Source organism: Siphateles boraxobius, unplaced genomic scaffold (genome assembly GCF_051911475.1).
Source record: "Siphateles boraxobius isolate OS27281-9 unplaced genomic scaffold, OSU_SipBor_1 66, whole genome shotgun sequence".
NCBI lineage: Eukaryota > Metazoa > Chordata > Actinopteri > Cypriniformes > Leuciscidae > Siphateles > Siphateles boraxobius.
The window spans coordinates 7,609,231-7,631,485 of NW_027509193.1; the positions used below are offsets into that span (position 1 = coordinate 7,609,231).

Sequence of the window (22,255 nt, forward strand, 5' to 3'; positions counted from 1 at the left end):
AGAACCATTTTTTTTCTCAATGTGAAGAAAATTTCACATTTTCAAAAAAATGTAAGAATCTTTTTTTCTACTATAAAGAACCTTTTGTGGAATAGAAAGCTTCCATTGATGTTAAAGGTGCATGTATACATTTTTTTTTTATATATAAAAATGGCAACTTTCTATGTTTAATGCAATAAAATGAACACTGGCAGTTTATAAAGTCAACTGTAAAATGGTTTGTTGTATACCACTGGCCAGGGATAGTTTTATGTTTAATGATAATAATATATGTTGGTTTCTAAAGCTACTTTTGGTACAATATATTCAATGATTTATTTATCTGCCACATCATTGAATTATCTTCAACTGGGGGCTTTTTCAGTGATTATTTGCGATTAATTTGAAAGTGTTATGGTTATAATTCAGTTAAACCGATGCATTCATGAACAATAGGTTCTCTCTTTCCAGCAATATGGAATGGTACTCGAGTTACTATCAAGAGATACATTCCCTACTAAGGGTCTGGGACCATTTATCTTCTGGGACCTTAACACTCATTAAACTGGGGCAGGCAGAAGAATTTAGTGAAGTGATAAGCCCACTTGTTGAATAACGGCCTGAAGTCTTTTCCTCCTTTCTGCCCTACACAGATAACAATGGAATGTGTATTCGTACAGCAATTCATTTCATAGTGTTGTGCCTGTGGGACTTAGTACTTAGCTCTCAGTAGAAATCACAAGGCTAAAAACGTCACTGGGTGAAACTTCTTAGACAGCAGCCCTATGATTGAAATTGATGCTGCAAAATTCCAGATGCATTAAGTTAAGTTCTTGTTTGCAAAATCAGAATAATTAGAAACCCGCTGTACTGCAATAATTATGAGGATTTCTCTTTTGAGAGGCATAGCTTGGCAATCAACAGTTTTAGAGCAGTTTAACCACAGTTTCTGCCATAAAAACATTGAGAGTATTTGAATGTGTTAACTCAATTTGAATCTCAATTATGCACTGAACAAATAAATATACTTTAAATTAAACTTAAAAAAAATGTTACAGTATAAACAGTCAAAAATATAATAATGAACAGCAATATCTGGGAATCATTTTTTAATCAATACAAAAACAAGTACATTTCCAACAAACAGATTCACTGGAACACATCTGATTTTCTAATGCTACATATGAAAGAGAGGGACGTTTAGTACACAGATTCACTTGTATGAATCAAACTAGAATGATTCAAACTGTTTAGGTTGAACCAATTCTCTAGAATGAATCAGATAATTTAGGATGAACTGATATACTAAAATGAATCAGACCATTAAGGATATACCAATTCACTATAATTAATCAAAATATAATTAATCGGATAATTTAAGATTGATCAATTCACTAGAATTAATTAGTTCCATTGAGACAGAGGACGGTTTTGGGTGCGTTTGATTATTATTTTAGTTTGCTCATATGTAAAGCTACAGCTGTGATACAATATCTAAAACAAGCAAGCAACACAGTAGCTAAAAAAGTAGCTTATTACTTGAAAAGCTATGTTACTGAAAAATTAGCAGCTAACTTTTAGTTAGTCACTCCTCAACACTTCTCTTTTTTCAGCACAAAAAAAGTACTAGACCCAATGAACAGTAATTACGTCAATGAACCTCAAGCCTTAGAAAGACACAAGAGTATTTGTTCCTCTTTGTGCTCTGGAGTGCCATTCTCAAGAAACTCAAGGCCCTAATTATAGCTAATAAGTATTAAGTAGACTAGTGCAGATAAAGAGCAAAAGAGAGAAAAACAGGTGGTATAAAACAAGAGAAGAGAAGGAGAAAAGGAGTGTGATAAAGACCACATTTTCTTCTGGAGGGTCAAAGAAAGTAGGTGAATGAACTCTCCCTATTACTCAAACTCTTGGGTGGTAAAGGGAAAGTTTCAATCATACACTAGCAAAAGTAGCCATTCTCATCAGGACTTTGCTGTGTCTCTAGCTTCTTGCATGAAAAACCTCTTTTCAAGCATAAAGTCCAACGCTTTCAGATTGTCAGTGAGGGGGCAGACATGACTCAGCTGACAGCGAGGATTTGTGGGGAGTGTCTTTCTCGAACATTTTGCCTTGCCAGACACCTTTGAAAGGAACCAACCGACTGAATCGAACTGCAAAGCTTTGATAAGGACAATATGCTTCCAAGTTTTTGTTTTTTTTACTTAAGATGCTAGTAAAGTCTGACTTCCTAAACATTTGCAGATTTAAATTTGACAAAGCCTTGACCTAATTGTTTATATAAAGCAAATGTATAATAAAAAGCTAAACCTATACGGATATAAAAACAAATTTTGTTGTTTGACTGTGGTTAAAAATCCTCAGATCTTGGTTATAATGGATTATCATGCTCTAAAACAGGTGATAGGTAATCATTCATTCGTTTAGGTCTCAAACGCCACCACTCGGCTTTCATCTCATGGTGAAACCAGTTTAAACATTTTCTACTAGTTGTAGCATCTACACCTGCCTTTTTGTCTGACATAAAAAAACAGTAAGGCAAATAGCCTCTATGATCTCTATCTTGTTTTGTGACCTTGAGAAGTGTATCATTTCTCCCTGTGTTTTTTATCCTCTTGTCTTTCTTTTAGCTGTTTTCAAGTTCACTGCTGCCAGTATAAAACTTCAATACAAACTGTAAAAATGAGAGCACAATATCACTGGGTGAGGCAGAAGTCACGATCGATATTCTCACCAGCACCTCCTGGAAAGATGCATGGGGCGTTCTTGGGGACAGTATATAAATGTCTCTATGACCTTTATGTTTTTGTTGCAGGGTCAAGGAGGTGATAAAAAGCCCATCTCTGATACTCTGACCTCACCACAGGCGCAGCCTGATGTACGTCACAGCTTTGTACAGGAGCACTTCCAGGCACAATACAAGTAAGTGCACTGCCAACACACAACATTTGGGATTGTAAGATTTTTTTAAATGTTTTTTAGAAGAAGTCTCTTATGCTCACCAAGGGCAAGGCTGCATTTATTTGATCGAAGAAGAAGAAGAAAAAAACAAGTAAAAACTGACTGTATTGTGAAGTAATACAATTTTAAATAACTTTCTATTTGAATATGTTTAAAATGTTATGTATTCCTGTGATGTCAAAGCTGAATTTTCAGCATCATTCTTCAGTGTCACGTGATCCTTCAGAAATCATCCTAATATGATGATTTGATGCTCAAAAAACATTTCTTATTACCATCTATGTTTAAAACAGCTGTCCTTTTATTATATCTTTGTGGAAACCGTGAACTTTTTTTCAGGATTCTTTGATGACTAGAAATTTCAAAAGAACAGCATTTATTTGAGATAGAAATCTTTTGTAACAATGTAAATGTCAGGGTTCTGTCACTTCTGTCTGGTTTATATCTTGGTTTGGTGACAGAGCTCCGACACCCCCGGTTTGTCATGTGTTTGTGTTCAGTCTGGTCTGTTGTGAGCACATGGCTTGTCATGTATTTCCTTGTGCCATGTGCTCTCCTGCAATCAAAATTATTGATTAATTCCCCCCAGCCTCGTTACCCTCTTATGTTTGTTTCCCTATTTAGTCTCCCTGTGTTTGCAGTCCTGTGCTGGTTCGTTGTCCATGTTATCCATGTTCCTTGTGTTTCCTGATCTTGCCTGTTATCGTTCTGGGTTTCCCCCACGAAGGAGTTTTGTTTGTATTTTGTGTTTGTTTTCTTAATAAATATTTTCCCATTATTTCTGCACTTGAGTCCTCGCACCTTAAAGGATTAGTTCACTTTTAAAAACACGTTTGCTGATAATTTACTCACGCCCATGTCATCCAAGATGTCCATGTCTTTCTTTCTTCAGTCGAAATGAAATTAAGGTTTTTGATGAAAACATTCCAGGAATTTTCTTCATATAATGGACTTCAATGGGACCCAAACGGTTCAAGGTCCAAATGACAGTTTCAGTGCAGCTTCAAAGGGCTTTAAACGATACCAGACGATGAATAAGGGTCTTATCTAGTGAAACGATCGGTCATTTCAAAAATAAATAAAATAGTTTAAGTTTTTTAAGCACAAATGCTCGCCTTGCTCTGTTCTATGATGCGCGTTCGTGACGGCACGTAATACGCAATTGCGTTGAAAAGGTCACGCTTCAGTGTTTACAAATGTGAGGAAGGAGGACCATTTACACATTCAAATGTCTTTGTGTCAGTTTACCGTTTAAAATGCCCATTTCGTGTGCGTATCCTAGGTGTTTTAATATTAAAAAGGCTGAAAGTATACATTTGTAAACACTGACTCGGTACTTCCGCTTACGTCAAGCGTGACCTTTTTAACGTAATCGCATATTACGTGCCGTCATGAACGCGCATCCCAGAGCAGAGCAAGGCGAGCATTTGTGCTTAAAAAACTTAAAGTATTTTATTTATTTTTGAAGTGACCGATCGTTTCGCTAGATAAGACACTCATGCATCGTCTGGTATTGTTTAAAGCCCTTTGAAGCTGCACTGAAACTGTCATTTGGACCTTGAACCATTTGGGGCCCACTGAATTCCATTATATGGATAAAATTCCTGGAATGTTTTCATCAAAAACCTTAATTTCTTTTCGACTGAAGAAAGAAAGACATGGACATCTTGGATGACATGGGGGTGAGTAAATTATCAGCAAAAGTTTTTTTTAAAGTGAACTAATCCTTTAATCTACCCATTCCGTGACAGTAAATGTCTTAACTGTCACTTTTATGCATCGTTGCTGAATAAATAAATAAAATTCTTTCAAAAAAAGCCTTACTGACTTCAAACGTGTATATGTTAACTGTATATAAATTATATCAAAGTTATATATACATTTGGATTTTTCACAACCTAATTTATTATAACTTAAGAGCCAACTTATCCTACCATGACATTTGAAAGCATATTAGTAGCAAATAGCATACGTGTAAAAATGTGTACTACTAGTAATTTCCACTGGAATACATTTTCTTCTATCTGTGAAAGTGGAGAGATTGCTGAAGAGGACAAAAAAGGCACAGATCTTAACTATACGGTAGATAGTTAATGTATCTACACTATTTAGTTTAAAAAGCATATTTAAACCCCTTAAAGGTACAATGTTTGCAAATTTTCTTTCTGGGAGATTTGAGAAAATGATGACTTATGACTGGGAATGAAAGAAAAAAAATTCCCAGGACCAACTTCCCAAATCTGACCCCCTCCACTTGCTATGACATGAAATTAATCAGTTTATGTTAACTCCAGGGAAACATTCCCCTCTTTCTTCCCAGTTTAGCTAATCATCTGTGTTAACGAATATTGATAAAGCCAACAGATTTGGGATGCAGCATATGTCCAACTGCAGCAAGCTGTTCTTAGACAGAAGATCCAAACAAACCATCACCATCAAGCAACTCCAATCAGGCCAGATGGTTTGGTTGTCCACAAGGGATCTCCATTTGAAGTTTCCATCAAAAAAGCAAAGTCTTTGATTTAGTGGTCCATTTAAAGTTCTAAAACAAATACCTCCAGTCGGTTTAAAATAAAACCAACTTCACATTCAAACTGACTGCACAGACAACTCAAGCTATGTTTCTTTATGTAGTAACTAGCTTTATAAAATAAAAAAAAACCACTATTTAGGACACTATACTGTATCAATCAATCAAACTTTATTTATATAGCACTTTAAAAAACCCAAAGTGCTGTACAGAAAAATAAATAAAAGACATACTTTATACAAAGCATATAATACAAATAAAACAAATCAAGAGACATCAAACATAAGAAAAATTACCATACCATAAAAAACAATAAAATAAATAAACAAAATGTCAACGTCAGGTGTGAAAGGCCAAGTAGAAAAGGTGGGTTTTTAAAAGCGATTTAAAAAATTACAGTGGAGGAGAGGCTTGTCTAATAGGCTGAGGCAACCTCATATATGTAGCCTTATATATACTGAAGCAGACTCAAAATGTGACTAAACTATATACTGTAGTGCATATTTTATTTATACAGTCTACCAAGCCACTAAATGGTCTGTTCAATATATTTACAATTTTGCACTTGGCAGAGTCTTTTATCCATTCCAAAGTGAATAAAATTACATTCAAGGTATACATTTAATCAGTTCATGCATTCCTTTTGAATTAAAACCCATTACCTTGGCATTTCTAGCGACATGCTCTATTGGTCACAGTTTGGGTTTTGGGTTTTGTTCCTTGTTCTTGTCTGTCATGTGATTCCCTGTCTGCCATGTGTCTTGTCAATTGTTCCCAGGTGTTTCTAATTACCCACGCCCCCTTGTTATCTTGATTGCCTGTGTATTTAAGCCCTGTGTCTAGTTCAGTCTTTGTGAGTTCTTGATGTTGTAATGTTTGCTGTTAGCTGTCTCTTTGTGCCTGTCTGAGGTTCCTGTTCTGAGTTTTCCCTGGATTACCTTTTTGTGTTATTATTATTAAAACTGCTTGCTATTGGATTCACTTTTCGTCCTTGCCTCAATGTTATAAGCTACAGGGTTGCACTATACAATATATTAAATATTGCTCAACCAGCCCGACACAACATTGACTGAACATTGACACTGTTATTGAACTGAATTTAATCAACACTGAACTGACTTAAGCTGAATAATGACACTGTTTTCTTCTATAGAGCTGCTTATAGCTGAAATGAGCAAATTTCATAATTGATTAACTTTACACAGTTATTGAACTGAACTGAATCAACATGAAATGACTTGAGCTGGGGAAAAAATACATTGTCTTCCGTAAATGTCTGGCTTGCTGATTATTCCCTTAAACACCGCCTGTTATGTCTTAAGTGAACATAAACAGTTGGGAAATAAATTGCATGTTTAACAGTCTATTGGATCCGTGCATTCAATTTTGAAGTGAGAACAGCCTAATATTCCTGCTGCTATCTTTGTCATTAATGTTAATCAAACAACAAAAGACAAAGAGAAAATAATTCACTGCTCTAGTACTACTAAATCTAGCAGATTTTGTAGGATTCGTCTATATTTAATTTATACAGTGAAGACTTGCAGTGTTGTTTTACATTTGATTACTTTATATTGATAAAGACTTCTTTTTTTATTATTATTTTTTTATTTCACAGAATTGCTATATTTGTTAAGTTCTAAGCTGTTCCTGTTCCATCAACCAACCCCGACTTCAGAATCTAATATGTTAGCTCAATGTATCAATCGTAGTAACACTTCACGTTAACACTTCTTTTTGTCAGTGTCTCAAACTCAGTGGTGCACACAGTACCATCCAACCTCTATTTGTCGACATGATACTTGTTCAAAAAGAGCCAGCACAACAAAGGTTTGCCTGGACGTGTCCATCTTAGTTTTCTGACTTGTGTACTAGAACATTCGACATCCCTCCTCCGAGGTAAACGGAACAATGCAATAGTCCCGCCTCAAACTCACACCATTGGTTGAGACATTACTGTGTTGAGATGCTCTAACGAACAGCAGAGTTTAATATTACCTCCACATGTTAAACTGAGATAAGAGAAAGTATTTTAAAATGTTAAAAAAATACACAAATATGAATGAGTAATAATACTTTATATATGAAGATTCACTCTTTTTATACCCTTTATGTATAATATAATATATTGTGAGAGTTTGAATCACATTCTAAAACCTAGAGAGTTCAGATCTTACATTCCCTCTCAATCTTCTTCTCGCTCCAGTGGTAAAATGCAGTTAGCAGATGCAGTTTTGCCCAGTGCCTTCACTACAGTTCTCCACTGACACTCGTCTGAACAGTTTATGCCACTCATCTAGCCTCGCTTAAGCTGTTACCTGTGTTCTCACTGTCATTTTGAGACATCATTACATTACTTTATCCTTCTCTTCTGGCATCCACATCTCTTTTTTCCCATCCTCCATCTGCTGCTAGCTGGTTAATTTGTTCATTTTTCATACATTTTATGATGAATCACTGACATGAGAAGAAAATTACTGTTTATGCTGCTGACAAAAAAAGCTCTACACAAACACCTGTCCTGCAGTCCACACATCAGCAAGCCTGAGCACGTCAGCACGCAAATATCTACACAGACAGACATAAAAATACTGATTAAATGTGTGACGGAGTCTGAACTTCTCGTTCACGAGAACTGTAATTAGTTTTGAAAATAACAGCATACTAGACATTTGCTCCTAAAGGAAGTAACTCTTGTTTTTTGCTGTACTTTTAAAAAAATATCTGCCATTTCATCATAGTGTTGTTCAATGCCTATTTTAAAGGTTCTGATCGTTTGTGGTGAAATTATTGAAAAAGCTTCAGTTGCAGCACAGCAGGAGAGAAGGTTTAAAAGTCAGATTCATTGCACTGTATACAACGACAGGCCCTGTGTGGAATTTAAATGACTCCCACTCAAGTGGCCTTCATACTAATGCAGATCATGGCACGAATGTTATTCACATCAACGTCTTCCAAATATTTAGCTAGCTCCTTCTGATGTCTGGATACCAGTAAATATTGAGCTTATAAGGGAGAAATATTATTCCAGAAGGGTGTATTTGCTTGTTTGTTTGCACTAATAATATGATCCTGATTTGTCAATACAAAATATATTACAGTATGATATGATATTAATACAAAACTTTGCAAGTATACAACAGCACATGGCACTAGGTATTGCATCCCACAATGCAACTGACTCAACCCTTTTTATTACCAGTATGGCAGGAAACCATATTTTGATTATCTCTTTCTTGGCTCGTTCATAATATACACTCACCTAAAGGATTATTAGGAACACCTGTTCAATTTCTCATTAATCCTCTCTCTATTTGTCCTTCCAACTGACAAGTGCCAGTAGGGAGAAGATGTGGAGAATTGTATAAATTAAAAAGACATTAGTATAGTATAGAGAGTTGTAGGTATTCTAAGAAGAATAGATTTGAAGTTAAACTGTAAATATAAATTAATTTCCATTACTTTCTTAGTCAATGTTCCTGGTCGGGTTTTGCACAGTTTATTGGTGCATGTAATTCAAAATAAAACATTGTGTTCATAATATTTCAATAAAATTTAGTATAATAATAATAAACTGGAGTGTCTATTTACACAAAGTGCAAATAGCCCGCCTTGTTGGCAGAGGCTATTAACAAAAACTCCGCCCACTGAGGTCTAATTGGAATAGATAAAATTACGGAAGATGCTGAATTATCAGCATTAACAATAGTGTACAATAGCATTTACAATAAGGTGCAAATCGACATGAGTTCGAATCCGCCTTTTGCCAAACTCGCTCTACTCCCTTTTCCCATCACATATCAGATCGGAAGGCATTTATTTTCAATAAAAAGGAAGAAAATATTCGAAAAGTGTAAATAACGTGCCGGTTAAGGTTAAGGGTGGGTGTAGGGAGGGCTTTATTGTCCCAATAAGGTGGCATCCATTTAATACTTTTAATAAATATAATCATTTACACTCTGTTATTACTACATACCGTTTAACGTACAACAATACTGAGGTGCAAATAGCATCTGACACTATTTAAAGTATACATCGCATCTAACTACTATTTACACTTATCGCTAAGTAAATATACTATTTTCACTTAGTGTAAATAGAATCTATTTGCTATTTACACTTAGTGACAGAGATAGATAGATAGATAGATAGATAGATAGATAGATAGATAGACAGACTTCCTCGTCAAGTGATTCTGACGAATGGGGATTGCTTGTGAGAGCCTATATACTTAGAGTGAAACTAAACGAGCCAATACACATTACCATGCGATAATTGCCTCGCATCCTTGTCTTTCGCTTCTGGTGGAGAATCCTTTGTTTCATTTTGTTTCTGTTCCACGGCTGGCTCCCCAAAGCAAATACCCACATTTTCCATCGCCAGTGAGCAGCAGTTTGCAGTTCGGGTACGCCACCAAGCCTTGCCATGCACCCTCTGCCTCACCCTGGAACCAGGTAAGTGTGGCACAACACACTCAGACTCCGCTTCGGGCCGACTCAGTGTCTCCCAAGCCGAGTCCCTGTGTTCCACCTCGCTGCCCCACCCCGGGTACGTCTGTGGTCCCGTTGGTCCCACTTGCAGTCTCTGGGAGCCTGGCTAGTGCTTCCCAGCCCTTCTCACTGGCTCATCCGTGCCATCAGAATCGGCTATGCGATTCAGTTCACCCGGCGCCCTCCCAAGTTCAATGTCTTGCGGGCAGAGATCGATGTCGAGCCGAGCAACGATCGAGCCGGTTCCTCCAGCCGATATGAAGACATGGTTCTACAGCCCCTACTTCATTGTACCCAAGAAAGGCGGTGGGTTATGGCCGATCTTGGACCTGTGAACCTTTAATCGGGCCCTGCACAAGCTCCTGTTCAAGATGCTCACGCAGAAACGCATCTTCACGGTAGAGCGGCATGTACTGGGTGCATGTCACCCCGCACTGCCTCCAAACCTTTAGTCCATGGTCGGACCCTTCGTTTCTACGGGCAGGTGTTCCCCTAGATCAAGTGTCCAGGCATGCTGTGATCTTCACGGATGCCTCTACTACTGGCTGGGGGGCCACGTACAACGGGCACGCAGTTTCAGGTCTGTGGATGGGGCCTCAACTGCATTGCCACATCAATTGCCTCGAGTTTCTCACAGTACGCCTTACGCTGGGCCACCTCAAAGGGCCGCTACATGGCAAGCACGTACTGGTCCATACAGGCAGCACTGCGACTGTTGTGTACATCAACCGTCAAGGTGGTCTACGCTCCTGCCGCATGTCGCAACTCACCCGCCATCTCCTATGGAGTCAGAAGCATCTGAGGTCGCTTTGTGCCATTCATATCCCTGGCGTACTCAATCCTGCAGCTGACAAGCTCTCACGACAGCCTACGCTTCCGAGTGAGTGGCGTCTCCATCCCCAGGTGGTCCAGCTGATATGGGACTTCTTCGAAACTGCTCAGATAGATCTGTTTGCCTCTCCGGACTCGACCCATCGCCAGTTGTTTTATTCCCTGACCGAGGGGACCCTCAGCATGGATGCAATGGCGCACAGCTGGCCCCGGGGCCTACGCAAGTATGCGTTTCCCCCAGTGAGCCTTCTTGCACAGACACTGTGCAAAGTCAGGGAGGACGAGGAGCAGGCCTTGTTAGTTAGCCGTATTGGCCCGACCGGACCTAGTTCCCAGAACTCATGCTCCTCGTGACAGCACTTCCTTGGCCCATTCCTCTGATGAAGGACCTGCTTTCTCAGAGAAGGGGCACTCTATGGCACCCGAGTCCAGACCTCTGGAAACTCCTTGTCTGGTCCTTGGACGGTACGCGGAGGTTCTAGGTGACATACCCCCAGGTGGTAGACAACATCACTTCTGCTAGAGCCCCCTCAACGAGGTGCCTTTATGCTCTGAAGTGGAACCTGTTGGTTGAATGGTGTTCTTCCCACCGGGAAGACCCCCGAAGATGTCCGATCAGAGTCATATTTTCTTTCCTGCAATATGTGTTGGAGCGAAGGCTGTCTCCCTCCACCCTCAAAGTGTATGTTGCAGCTATTGCCGCACATCACGATGCAGTTGAAGGTAAGTCATTGGGAAAGCATGACCTGATCGTCAGGTTCCTGAGGGGAGCGAGAAACTCTATACCGTCTTGGGACCTGTCTCTGGTGCTCAGCGTACTGCAGAGACCACCCTTTGAACCACTGCAGTCAGCTGAGTTAAAGATCCTGTCACTAAAGACAGTACTCCTGACTGCTCTGGCTTCCATCAAGAGGGTGGGGGCCTGCAAGCATTTTCGGTCAACGAATCGTGCCTAGAATTCGGGACGGCCAACTCTCACATTGTCCTGAGATCCCGGCTTGGATTCATGCCCAAGGTTCCTTCCACTCCCTTCAGGGACCAGGTAGTGAACCTGTAACCGTCTCTGCTGGTGTTCTTTCCCCCCTATAACTAGGCTGGAACCACCCCAAAAACTGCCATATGTTGTACTACCCTGCTTGGCTAGTTCATGTGTGTATCCCTCACAGTCCCTCCTTCCGGGGTAGGATGTGGCTTCTGCAGCATTACCTTCCTCAAGGGCATGCTTTCTCAGCGTTATCCAATAAGTCACACTGAGTGGGTCTTGCGGAACAGCAGTGAGTGACCTTCTCTCCTAGAGCTCCTACTTCTGCCCAACACTGCGGTCAGGCCATAAGGCTCAAGCAGAGCGCTTTGTTAGATATCCCCATTCGTCAGAATCACTTCTGACTTACGTCATAGTGAGCTGACGAAGGGGAACGTCTCGGTTATGTATGGTAACCCTCGTTCCCCGAGGAGGGAACAGAGACGTGAGTCCCCTCGCCACAGTTGCTGAGCTTCTGCTGTACGGCTGAGTCACAGGTCCGGCTCCTCAGCGGAAAAACAAGGATGCGAGGCACCTTCTCCTCATTATATGCTTGTGCCGCAGCACAGCATCTGGTGCAATTATTGCATGCCAATGTGCATTGGCTCGTTTAGTTTCACTTTAAGTAGATAAGGTCTCGCAAGCGATCCCTATTCGTCAAAATCACTTCTGACTCATGTCTCTTTTCCTTTCTCTGGTAACAAGGGTTACCATGCATAACCGAGACATTTCCGTAGCTACAACAATGATTCTTCCCAAGAGACGTTCTGTGCTTCCTCTTCCCTGTGACATCACTTCCTCTTCCAGTGAACTTTCCTCTAGGCTTAATCAAGCAATACAATAGCTAATAGTTTTGTGTGTGTTTATTATATAATATCTGTTTGTGTGTTCACTAATCTGAGTTGTTGACGTTTAACCAACCATCTTGCTTTCTCTTTTTCTTGTTCTTTTTTTCTAGGTCATCTCTGACATGCCCACATTGTCTAAAGCAGAGCAACACATTTGATCCTTTTCTGTGCATATCTCTTCCCATTCCTTTAAGACAGACGAGGTGAGTAAATTCTACCCAACAAAAGTTATTTAAAGTCTCTGAATCATGCTGAAACTTAATTGTTTTACTTGTGTTAGGGGTTGTACAGTATAGTGAGCTTTTTTTGCTTCTCTGTGCTCAAAAACAATAAAGCACTTAAACCGGTGGGTTGAGGAAATGACTGCTGTTACGTTTATGTCACAAAGGCAAAACTATTGTCCCACATACACTATAATGTCACATCAGATATTTCTATATATAGGCTACATCTTCACTCAAACCAGGCTTGCTGTTAAAAAATGCAAACATGTTTGCAGTAAAAAAGTTGGGTAACCGTTTGAGGTGTGGTACTTGACCGATTGCCTTACTGCTTCCGGCAATTCATTCAGCATCTAACGCCACACTTATTCACAGTAGTTTATGGGGAGGGCGTTTTCAGGCTTTAGGTCAAATCTCAGCAGGGTTAGGGTTGTGTAGCTCTCACACTGAAGTGTTACACTGAAGAGTAGATGAAAACCAGATCCCAGTATAAATAATGGTGTAGTAGATTGTTACTTCAGCTGGTAACATACCAGCTAGTTTTTTTTTTAATGAAATTAATACTTTTATTCAGCAAGGATGCATTAAATTGATCAAAAGTGAGAGTAAATATATTTATATTGTTACAAAATATTTCTATTTCTAATAAATGCTGTTTGTTTAATTTAACTTAACTTTAATCAAAGGGTCCTGAAAAAATGTCATGGTTTTCATTAAAAATATTAACCATTTTCAACATGTTTCTTGAGCATCAAATCATCATATTAGAGGGATTTCTGAATGATCATGTGACACTAATTTACATTTTAAAATAGATTACAATAGAAAACAGAATTATTTCTTAATACAAAAACCTTCGTACAGACCCCAAATCTTTAAAGGGTAGTGTATATATTGCATTCAGAATTACACAGCTAATTTTGAATGCCAGGATATCGTTGTAGTTAACATTTACCAGCAGTGCGTAACCGAGTGGCCAATCAGATGAATTTTTAGCCACACCAGCCTGCTGAAGCCACACCCTGCTAGCATTTGTAGCCTTTGAAAGAGGTTGTTTGAGATTTGACAAGCCCTTCATTGATTTCAGTAAAATTTGAAAGCTGCTTTTTGATCATAGAGGATGTGTTTTCTTGTCTCTCTACAGACCAGTGTGTGTGACTTTGGTGTTTAGCAGTAAAGGGCAGCGGTATCTGAGAGTGGGGCTCGCTGTGCCTCTCTTCGGCTCTTTGGCATGTCTGCGCAGGATGGTGGCGGATGAGGGCAAGATCTCTCCTGATCAGGTGACAGGTGCACACAGCCACACACAGCATCACACAGACAGACCTCATGCCTGCAAACAATATATCACCTGACCAAACCACCTTCCCTCCCCCACTGCTACATTGATTGTCAGATGGTAATACTATAGGACTTTGATGTACACCATGATACTGCATGATTATATACAGTACATACAGTATTATGGTATTTGCATGGTATTCGCACTCCAATACCAGTAAGAATAATACAATGGTACTTGTTTGTGATTTTGTTACAACTATGCTTTATAAGATCATTATTTTATTGTTTTATTCATTAGATTAGTTATTATTTTAATGTCTAAAATGTAACAACTTATTGGGTATTAATAAATGTGAATTATTTATTCGTATCTTTATCTAATGATAATATCCTGCAACAATCGAGTAATTTTATTGTTTTAAATTTCTAATTCTCTGTTGTACTAGGTAATATTGACAGAGATCTACACAACAGGATTCAAGCGCTCGTTCTTTGATGACGATGACTTGACCAGCATTGCAGAGAGTGACATCATCTATGCCTTCCAAGCCCCGCCCCTTTACATCAGGGGTGGATCAGCACGAATCTCAGGTAAATATTGCCAAGTTTGAGGATGTTTTTTAAGATTCGAGATATTCAAGATAAGGTTTTTTATTTTATTTTATATCAACCACATCTAAATATAGGAGTTGTTTTCTGACTGAAATTACACATGTGTGTATTGATATTTAGATTTAAATTAAATTAAATTGCTGTTTAAGTTCCGCTGTGATTTTGTTTTTGGTCCAGCATGCTGTGATGATCGGCCGTAATAGGGGCCATGATTTGTATAGTGTGGCCATGTCTGTATTCATTAGGGTTGGGCAGAATTCATATCTGGCTCACCTTCAGATCATGAGAATGTGATTTGAATTGGCACAACAGGATTGACAGGAAGAGTAATCTTACAAAATGACATAAATGTAAAGAAATTATTCACTGTCACACAAATGTTTTGCAACAAAGTATAAATTTTGAATTATGACTTAGTGAAACATTTTAGATCTCCTAAATATTTTTTCAATTATTTTAGTAATATTTTATATATACTGTGTATATTTCTGGTTAAATAGCTTTTTCTTAACTCAAAACAGTCAAAAAAAGATATCACAACTTTTAAAATGTCTAACACATTTTTTTTATCATACATTGCTGGCCAGAAGTAATAGCCTTGGTAATGATCAAAGATGACTGTAAAAAAATAAATCTCCATTCTCTATTCTTTTGATATAAATATTTTTTTTAAATGCAAAAATCTAACCTTTTATTGAATTAAAAGAATAAAAAATGGGGGGAAAATCACATTATGAAATACATTTTTTTTTCTCCAAAACACATTGGGAACATTTATTTGCCCCGTTTTATTGAATATTTTTTAGAGATAACAGCTCTGAGTCTTCTCCTATAATGCCTGATGAGTTTGGAGAACGTCCTGGTTGCATATGCAACCCACCGTTCCCTGAAGGAGGGAACGGAGGACGTAGTCGACGGTCGACTGAATTGGGAGATCGCTAGAGAGCCTGTCTTCTTCGAGTACTATTGAACGAGCCAATGTAATTGGCGTGCGTGATTCGCATCACACACTCCGCCCCCGCGGCGCGGGTATAAATACGGAAGTGGATGCACGCACTAGTTGCTTTTCGCTGAGGAGCCGAGAGTAACCCGGGGTCAGCGGTGGTCCAGCGGTAGTGGCAAGGGGACTACGTCCTCCGTTCCCTCCTTCAGGGAACGGTGGGTTGCATACGCAACCAGGACGTTCCCTTTCAGTCGAGAACGTCAGACGTAGTCGACGGTCGACTGAATTAGGATCAACCACTGAACACGCCACTAACGCTGCCACCTTCCAGTGCCTAAACCAAAGCCTCCTGATGCCCCCGCAAACTTAAGGCGGGGAAGGACAGGGCTTAGGCCAGGGAAGTCACTGCTGTTCCTACAGGACCACTGGGAAAGCGTTCCCCGTACGTTGGAAGGAAGGGACGCTGCGGAAGCCACATCCAACCCGAGGGAGGTAATGTGGAGAATCCAGTCCATAGGAGGGGAATGGCGCAGCAAGCCGACACTTGAACCGGGCTCACGGTGAAACTGGCTTCATGAGAAGGGAGCCCACGGGAAGCAGCGGTTCAACTAGGTGTCGTCCAGCCCCCAACTCTAGAATCTGTTTAGCAAAGTATATCGTCAACGCCCAGGCGGAGCACTTTACACTCATCATAGAGGAGCTCAACACCTAAGTGGACATGTTGCATCTCGGATCTTTGCCGAAATGAAGGCAAGCACTAAGTGCAACTTCGCATGGAAACAGCCTTCCCTCTCTGCTGAATTCCAACAGATACTTGAAGAGCTGGTCTGAGGTCTATGACTTGCATTCTGTACACGTCCAAGCGAACGGACAGAGAAGCCAGGGCTGGATCTGCCTCCTCCAGGGCAGCGCTTGCAGGCTCACCACCTGCTCCTATTACGGGAGAGGTAGGAACCTTGGGCACAATCCGAGCCGGGGTCTCAGCTTGTGAGAGTTAGCGGGCCCAGACTCCAGGCACAATACGTTGACCGAAAGCGAGCAAGTCCCTACCCTCTAGTAGAGACCATGCGAGCAGGAGAACTGATATAACAGAATTTTTAACTCACTGCCTGCAGTGGCTCAGGGGCGGTCTCTGCAGTGCAGTCGCACCAGGGACAAGGCCCAAGAGGATAAAGAGGGACACAAGGATTTACAAGACCTTGCTCCTCAGGAACCTGACGATCAGAACGTGCTTCTGCATACTTCTGCAACACGATGAGCGTCGTTTAAACACCGAGGCAACATCATTTTGAGGGTGAAGGAAAACAGCCTACTGCAACCCATTTTGCAGGAAAGAGAGCACTGAAGTGATCGAAAGCTTTCAGGATCTCCTCTGGAGAGAAGACGCACTCAACGACTAGGTTCCACTTCTAAAGGCGTAAGCACGCTACCCAATTCTAGGGGGTGCTCGCAGAAGTGATGGTAACTATCACATGTTCTTGTGATAGCCACCTGAACCTCCGCGTTCAGATGTAAGACCACCCGGAATCTCCGGGGGAAGAACGCGTGTGCCATCGTGCCCCGTACCCGAAAGAGTTCTCAGGGGAAGTCAGGAAGGCTGTTGAAGAGAACCAGGTCTAGTTGGGCCAATAAGGGGCAACTATGAAGACCTGTTCCTCTCCTGACTTGGCACGTAGGTGTAAGCGACGGGCGCAAAAGACAGGAGCATTGCTCAACACAACATGTGAAGATCACTGGGCTTCAGGAGCATTTTCTGCTCAGCACTTGGGCGTGACAAGTTCACTGAGCTTCAGGAGCATTCCTGCTCAACACCTGAGTGTGATAAACTCACCGAGCTTCAGGAGCATTTCTGCTCAACACTTGAGTGCGAAGAACCTCACTGAGCGACAGGAGCATTTCTGCTCAGCACTTGAGTGTGACACGTTCACTGAACTTCAGGAGCATTCCTGCTCAACACCTGAGTGTGATAAACTCACTGAGTTTCAGGAGCATTTCTGCTCAACACTTGAGTGCGAAGAATTTCACTGAACGACAGGAGCATTTCTGCTCAGCACTTGAGTGTGACAAGTTCACTGAGCTTCAGGAGCATTACTGCTCAACACCTGAGTGTGATAAACTCACTGAGCTTCAGGAGCATTTCTGCTCAACACTTGAGTGCGAGGAACTTCACTGAGCACCAGGAGCATTTCTGCTCAGTACTGCGTGTGATGAATTCACTGAGCTACCTGTGATGGACTCACTGAGCTACAGGAGCATTGCTGCTCAACACCTGAGTGCGATGAACTTCACTGAGTTTCAGGAGCAATTCTGCTCAACATGAAGAGTGATGATTTCACTGACTTGCAGGCGCAAGGCGACCATGAGTCGCAGTCACTTTTAGAAGGCTCACTGGGGTTAAACGCATTTCTGCGGGCCCCTGGGGCAGCTGAGTCCCAGTGTTTGTCCAAGGGTAGTCCGCTCGGTTTACCCAAACACTGGCGGAAAAATAAAACCGGGGGGGCAACTGAGCGGCCCCGGAATGGTCATGACCCAGCCGGACCCAGGGGATGGAGTCTCCACTTGCCCTGGCTATAACTGTCGTGAGGCTCGATGGCGGCACGATTGAGTAAGCGGGAGGAGTGGAACAAGGCGCCCTCAGAAGCGTCTGACTCCAAGGAGGAGGTGACGGGTGAGTTTGTGACATGCAGGGGAAGCTTGCGCAACGGTCGCAATGTCTAACAACTCAAGGCACGAATGCCCGTGTAGTCGGGGGTCGCCCAGGCCCCCGTTAAAACACGCCCTTTGTACATGGCCCCTCTGTTGAAGAGGGTTTGGCAGCAGACCGGGATGAACTATAGTCACACAGGGTGAGCTGCTCTGCCACGGTCACCTCGGGACTCGATCGTGAAGCTAGCGCTGAAGCGGTCACATATGGAGGGAGCCAAAGGCTGCGACTACCATATACCCCAGGAGCCTCTGAAAGTTCTTTCAGTGGGACCCTTTCTCACTTCAACACCAGCTGAACACATTCTCATTGGAGAGACATGTTGGACCGAGTACCTCTCCAAAACTAGAAAAGAGATACTCAGCCCGTGGGCGAGATTACTGTCTTCCAGTTGACCTGAAGACCCAACGGGCTCTGGAGCACTGGAGGGGAAGGACACTGTACTGATACTCCACCCTTAGATGCAACACACAGGATGGCCTGCGTGCGGGAGGTAGAGATCTGAAGCACCTGTCTTTCAGGTCAAAGCTGCAGACCAATCTTGGGCCAAGATGGTCACGACCCACCCCCTAGTAGCACGAAGAACGAGTTTACAACTGGCCTTCGTACCGGCTGGAGGAGCGGCTATATCAAATCCTTCGCCAGCAGGATAAGATAAGCACGCACAAGTCAGGAGCACTGCTCAACACTCGGTGTGATGAATATCACTGAATTTTCAGGAGCACGTCTGCTCAACACCTAATGTGATGACTATCACTGACTTGAGCGGGGTAGCCGAGCCTGAGGTGGGGCAGCAAAGTAGAGAGAGTGGTGTTAGTGTGCTGTGCAACACTTACCTGTCTCCACAAGCGGCAGGGGGCGCGTGAGAAGGCGGATGACCGGGTCCTCGAACGCACCAAGCTGCCTGCTGGCGACCAAGGGGGAGCTGAGGGGTGTAAGGCTATACAGGGTCACACCCGCCAGACTGGCCCTCTCGGGACCCAGGAACAGATGAAATTGCTCTCTCTTTGAAGTGTGGGTACCGCTTGCTCCGCTTTTTTTTTTTTTTTTTTTAGGGAGCCAGCGGCGGAACAGACACACACACAAACAAAGGCTCCACCCGGCTCTCACCCGGCGGGAGGGAGTGATCGTGCCACTCCAAGAGCATCTCATCCATACCTGGGCGGCCCGCTCCGGAATGCTTTCGCTGTCGCTTGCCACCTGGCTTGGCAACGCCTGGAGCGGGCTGGGCGTCTCTACTGCGGCCGGCTCCATGCTGAGGCCTGGGTGGAGGCTGCTGCGGAGGGCCAGCAGGAGCGGCGGCCGGAGAACACCCACGGCGACGAGCAGGCGGAGGAGCTGCCGCCGGCGGCGGGTGGAGGCAGCAGCTGGCCACCGGGGCAGGATGTGCCGGATGACCTCCGTCTGCGCTTGAGCGGCAGAGAACTGTTTGATGCAGTTCTCCACCGCGTCGCCGACCAGCCCAACCTGGGAAATTGGGGAGACCAGGAACCGAACCTTGTCCGCATCCGCCATACCAACCAGGCTGAGCCAATGAAGGTGCTACTGGACCACGAAGGTGGACATCGCCAGACCGATCACGCACGCTACGACACCCGCACCCCGGAGGGTGAGGTCGGATGCAGTGCGGTGCTCACCTATGAGCGCACGGTCTGGATTACCCTCGTGCATGCCATGGGTGCCCTAGCCTGCAGCAACGCCATGGCACGCGAGAGGAAGGGGCTTGCCCACAGGCTTTGTAAGCTCTGCCCGTCGGAACGGACGAAACTCACAGGCCTTAGGGGGGAGACGAGGATCCCCCCAAAAGGCAGCGGCCGCCGGACACAGGTGCACCTATGTCGACAGACCGCTCCAATGGAGGGACACCTCGCAACCCTTCACCGTTCCTCCATCAAGGGTAATGAGGGGGGGAAAGCTATTCAGGCAGTTTCTGGCAGAGAAAGATGCTGTTCACCACCTGATAAGCTCTCCATGCATTTCGGCAGCCTCGGCCCGTTTCAGCATAGCTGATAATTCTGGATCCGGCTCGGGCAACATTGAACTCCCGGAGGGAGACAATGCAGCCGAGTCATCATCTCTAGAAGTCAGCTCACCCTCCGATGCTGCAATCGGCGTCCTGTCCTCCAGGGGAGCCCCGAGTGAAATCGCTGGCCCACCCATTACAGATGGACCAGCAGACAACACAGGAGGCTCCAGTGGTTGCAGTGGAAGGGAGGAGTGAGGAGCCCACAGGGAATGGTTACCGGGCGGGACATCCAACACTATCCTCCGGTCACCCATCCCACACAGCACCCGAGGGTGGGGCATGGTAATGGGGACTCGCTCTCCGCGAACGAAGGCGAGTCTCGCCCTCAACACTGCGACAGTCATGTTCCCACAGTGAAAACATGAGCTGTCCACAAAAGCTGTCTCAGCGTGCTGTAAGCCCAAACACGTGACACAACAGTTGTGACCATCAGAGAGGGACAGGGAACGACCGCACCCAGAAACGCACGGGCGGAATGACATCTTGAAAAAGACGCAAACGCACCCGTGTTGCTCTTTCAGAAAATAGGACCGTCACCAGTGCCGGAGCACACAGGGGAATGACCGCGGCAACACTGAACAGAGAACTGAAACAGTGAAGCACTCACTTTTCCGCCCTCTAACCAGCCATCAACACACACAAACATTTAGAAATTTGTTGCTGTTAAAACAGCAGTTGAGAGCTCAAAGCTCGCGATCACCGCTGCACTCGCGCTGTAGAACACCAGCACTGGGAGAGTCTTCCTGAAGAACACCGACACACTCGCTCGTTGTAGACAACAGCACTCTCAGAGACATCAAACGATCGGCTCCGAAGCGAAAGGCAACTAGTGCGTGCATCCACTTCCGTATTTATACCCGCGCCGCGGGGGCGGAGTGTGTGATGCGAATCACGCACGCCAATTACATTGGCTCGTTCAATAGTACTCGAAGAAGACAGGCTCTCTAGCGATCTCCCAATTCAGTCGACCGTCGACTACGTCTGACGTTCTCGACTGAAAGGGAACACCTGACAAGAGATCAGAGACCATTCCTCCATACAGAATCTCTCCAGATACTACAGATTCCCAGATCCATGTTGGTGCCTCTTCTCTTCAGTTCAGCCCACTCATCTTCTATAGGGTTCAGGTCAGGGACTGGGATGGCCATTGCAGATGCTTGGTTTTGTGCTCAGTGACACATTTTTGTTTTGATTTTGATGTTTGTTTTTGGATCACTGTCCTGTTGGAAGATCCAAACATGGCCCGTTTTAAGATTTCTAGCACAGCCTGTCAGGTTTTGATTTTTTATCTGTTGGTATTTGATCGAATCCATGATGCCATGTATCTGAACAAGATGTCCAGGACCTCTGGCAGAAAATTAGGCCCACAGCATTAAAGATACAGCAGAGTATTTCATTTTACACATTTTACTTTTTATCCCCATACGAACCAAACCCATATTAAGTGTTTGCTGCCAAAAAGCTCTATTTGGCAAAAGGGAAGACAACAGCCATGTTCTCTGTTTTCTGTAGTCAGGTAGCAGCGATAAAATAAAATAAAAACGCCTTTCTACTGTATAGGCAGCCAAGTTTTATTTGACAGTCCATTTTTCCAGCCGCGAAGTACCTCTTTAATTCTGAATGAAGCACAACAATCCTGAAGACCACAATACAGTCAGCACTACAGCTCTGAAAACATACTCCTTATATAAATCAAAACTTATACAGGGCATATCAAATATAAATGCATTTATGAAAGCAGGTTCTGTCTCGTTAGCTTCTTTTTAGGTAATTCATCTGTTGGGTTCAGGTGGTTTGCTGTGTGATCT

The 22,255-nt window shown here is 43.0% G+C and overlaps 1 protein-coding gene across 2 annotated transcripts in view; it reads left to right on the plus strand.

Annotated features, from left to right (window-relative positions):
* usp43b (ubiquitin specific peptidase 43b) overlaps positions 1 to 22,255 on the plus strand; it is a 117,845-nt gene that overhangs the window by 22,774 nt on the left and 72,816 nt on the right. For both annotated transcript variants that reach the window (XM_077211926.1, XM_077211925.1), the window contains exons 3-6: positions 2,795 to 2,901; positions 12,771 to 12,863; positions 14,026 to 14,161; positions 14,609 to 14,753. In XM_077211926.1, the coding sequence (XP_077068041.1) occupies positions 2,795 to 2,901; positions 12,771 to 12,863; positions 14,026 to 14,161; positions 14,609 to 14,753 (481 nt within the window). The remainder of the gene's footprint in view (positions 1 to 2,794; positions 2,902 to 12,770; positions 12,864 to 14,025; positions 14,162 to 14,608; positions 14,754 to 22,255) is intronic.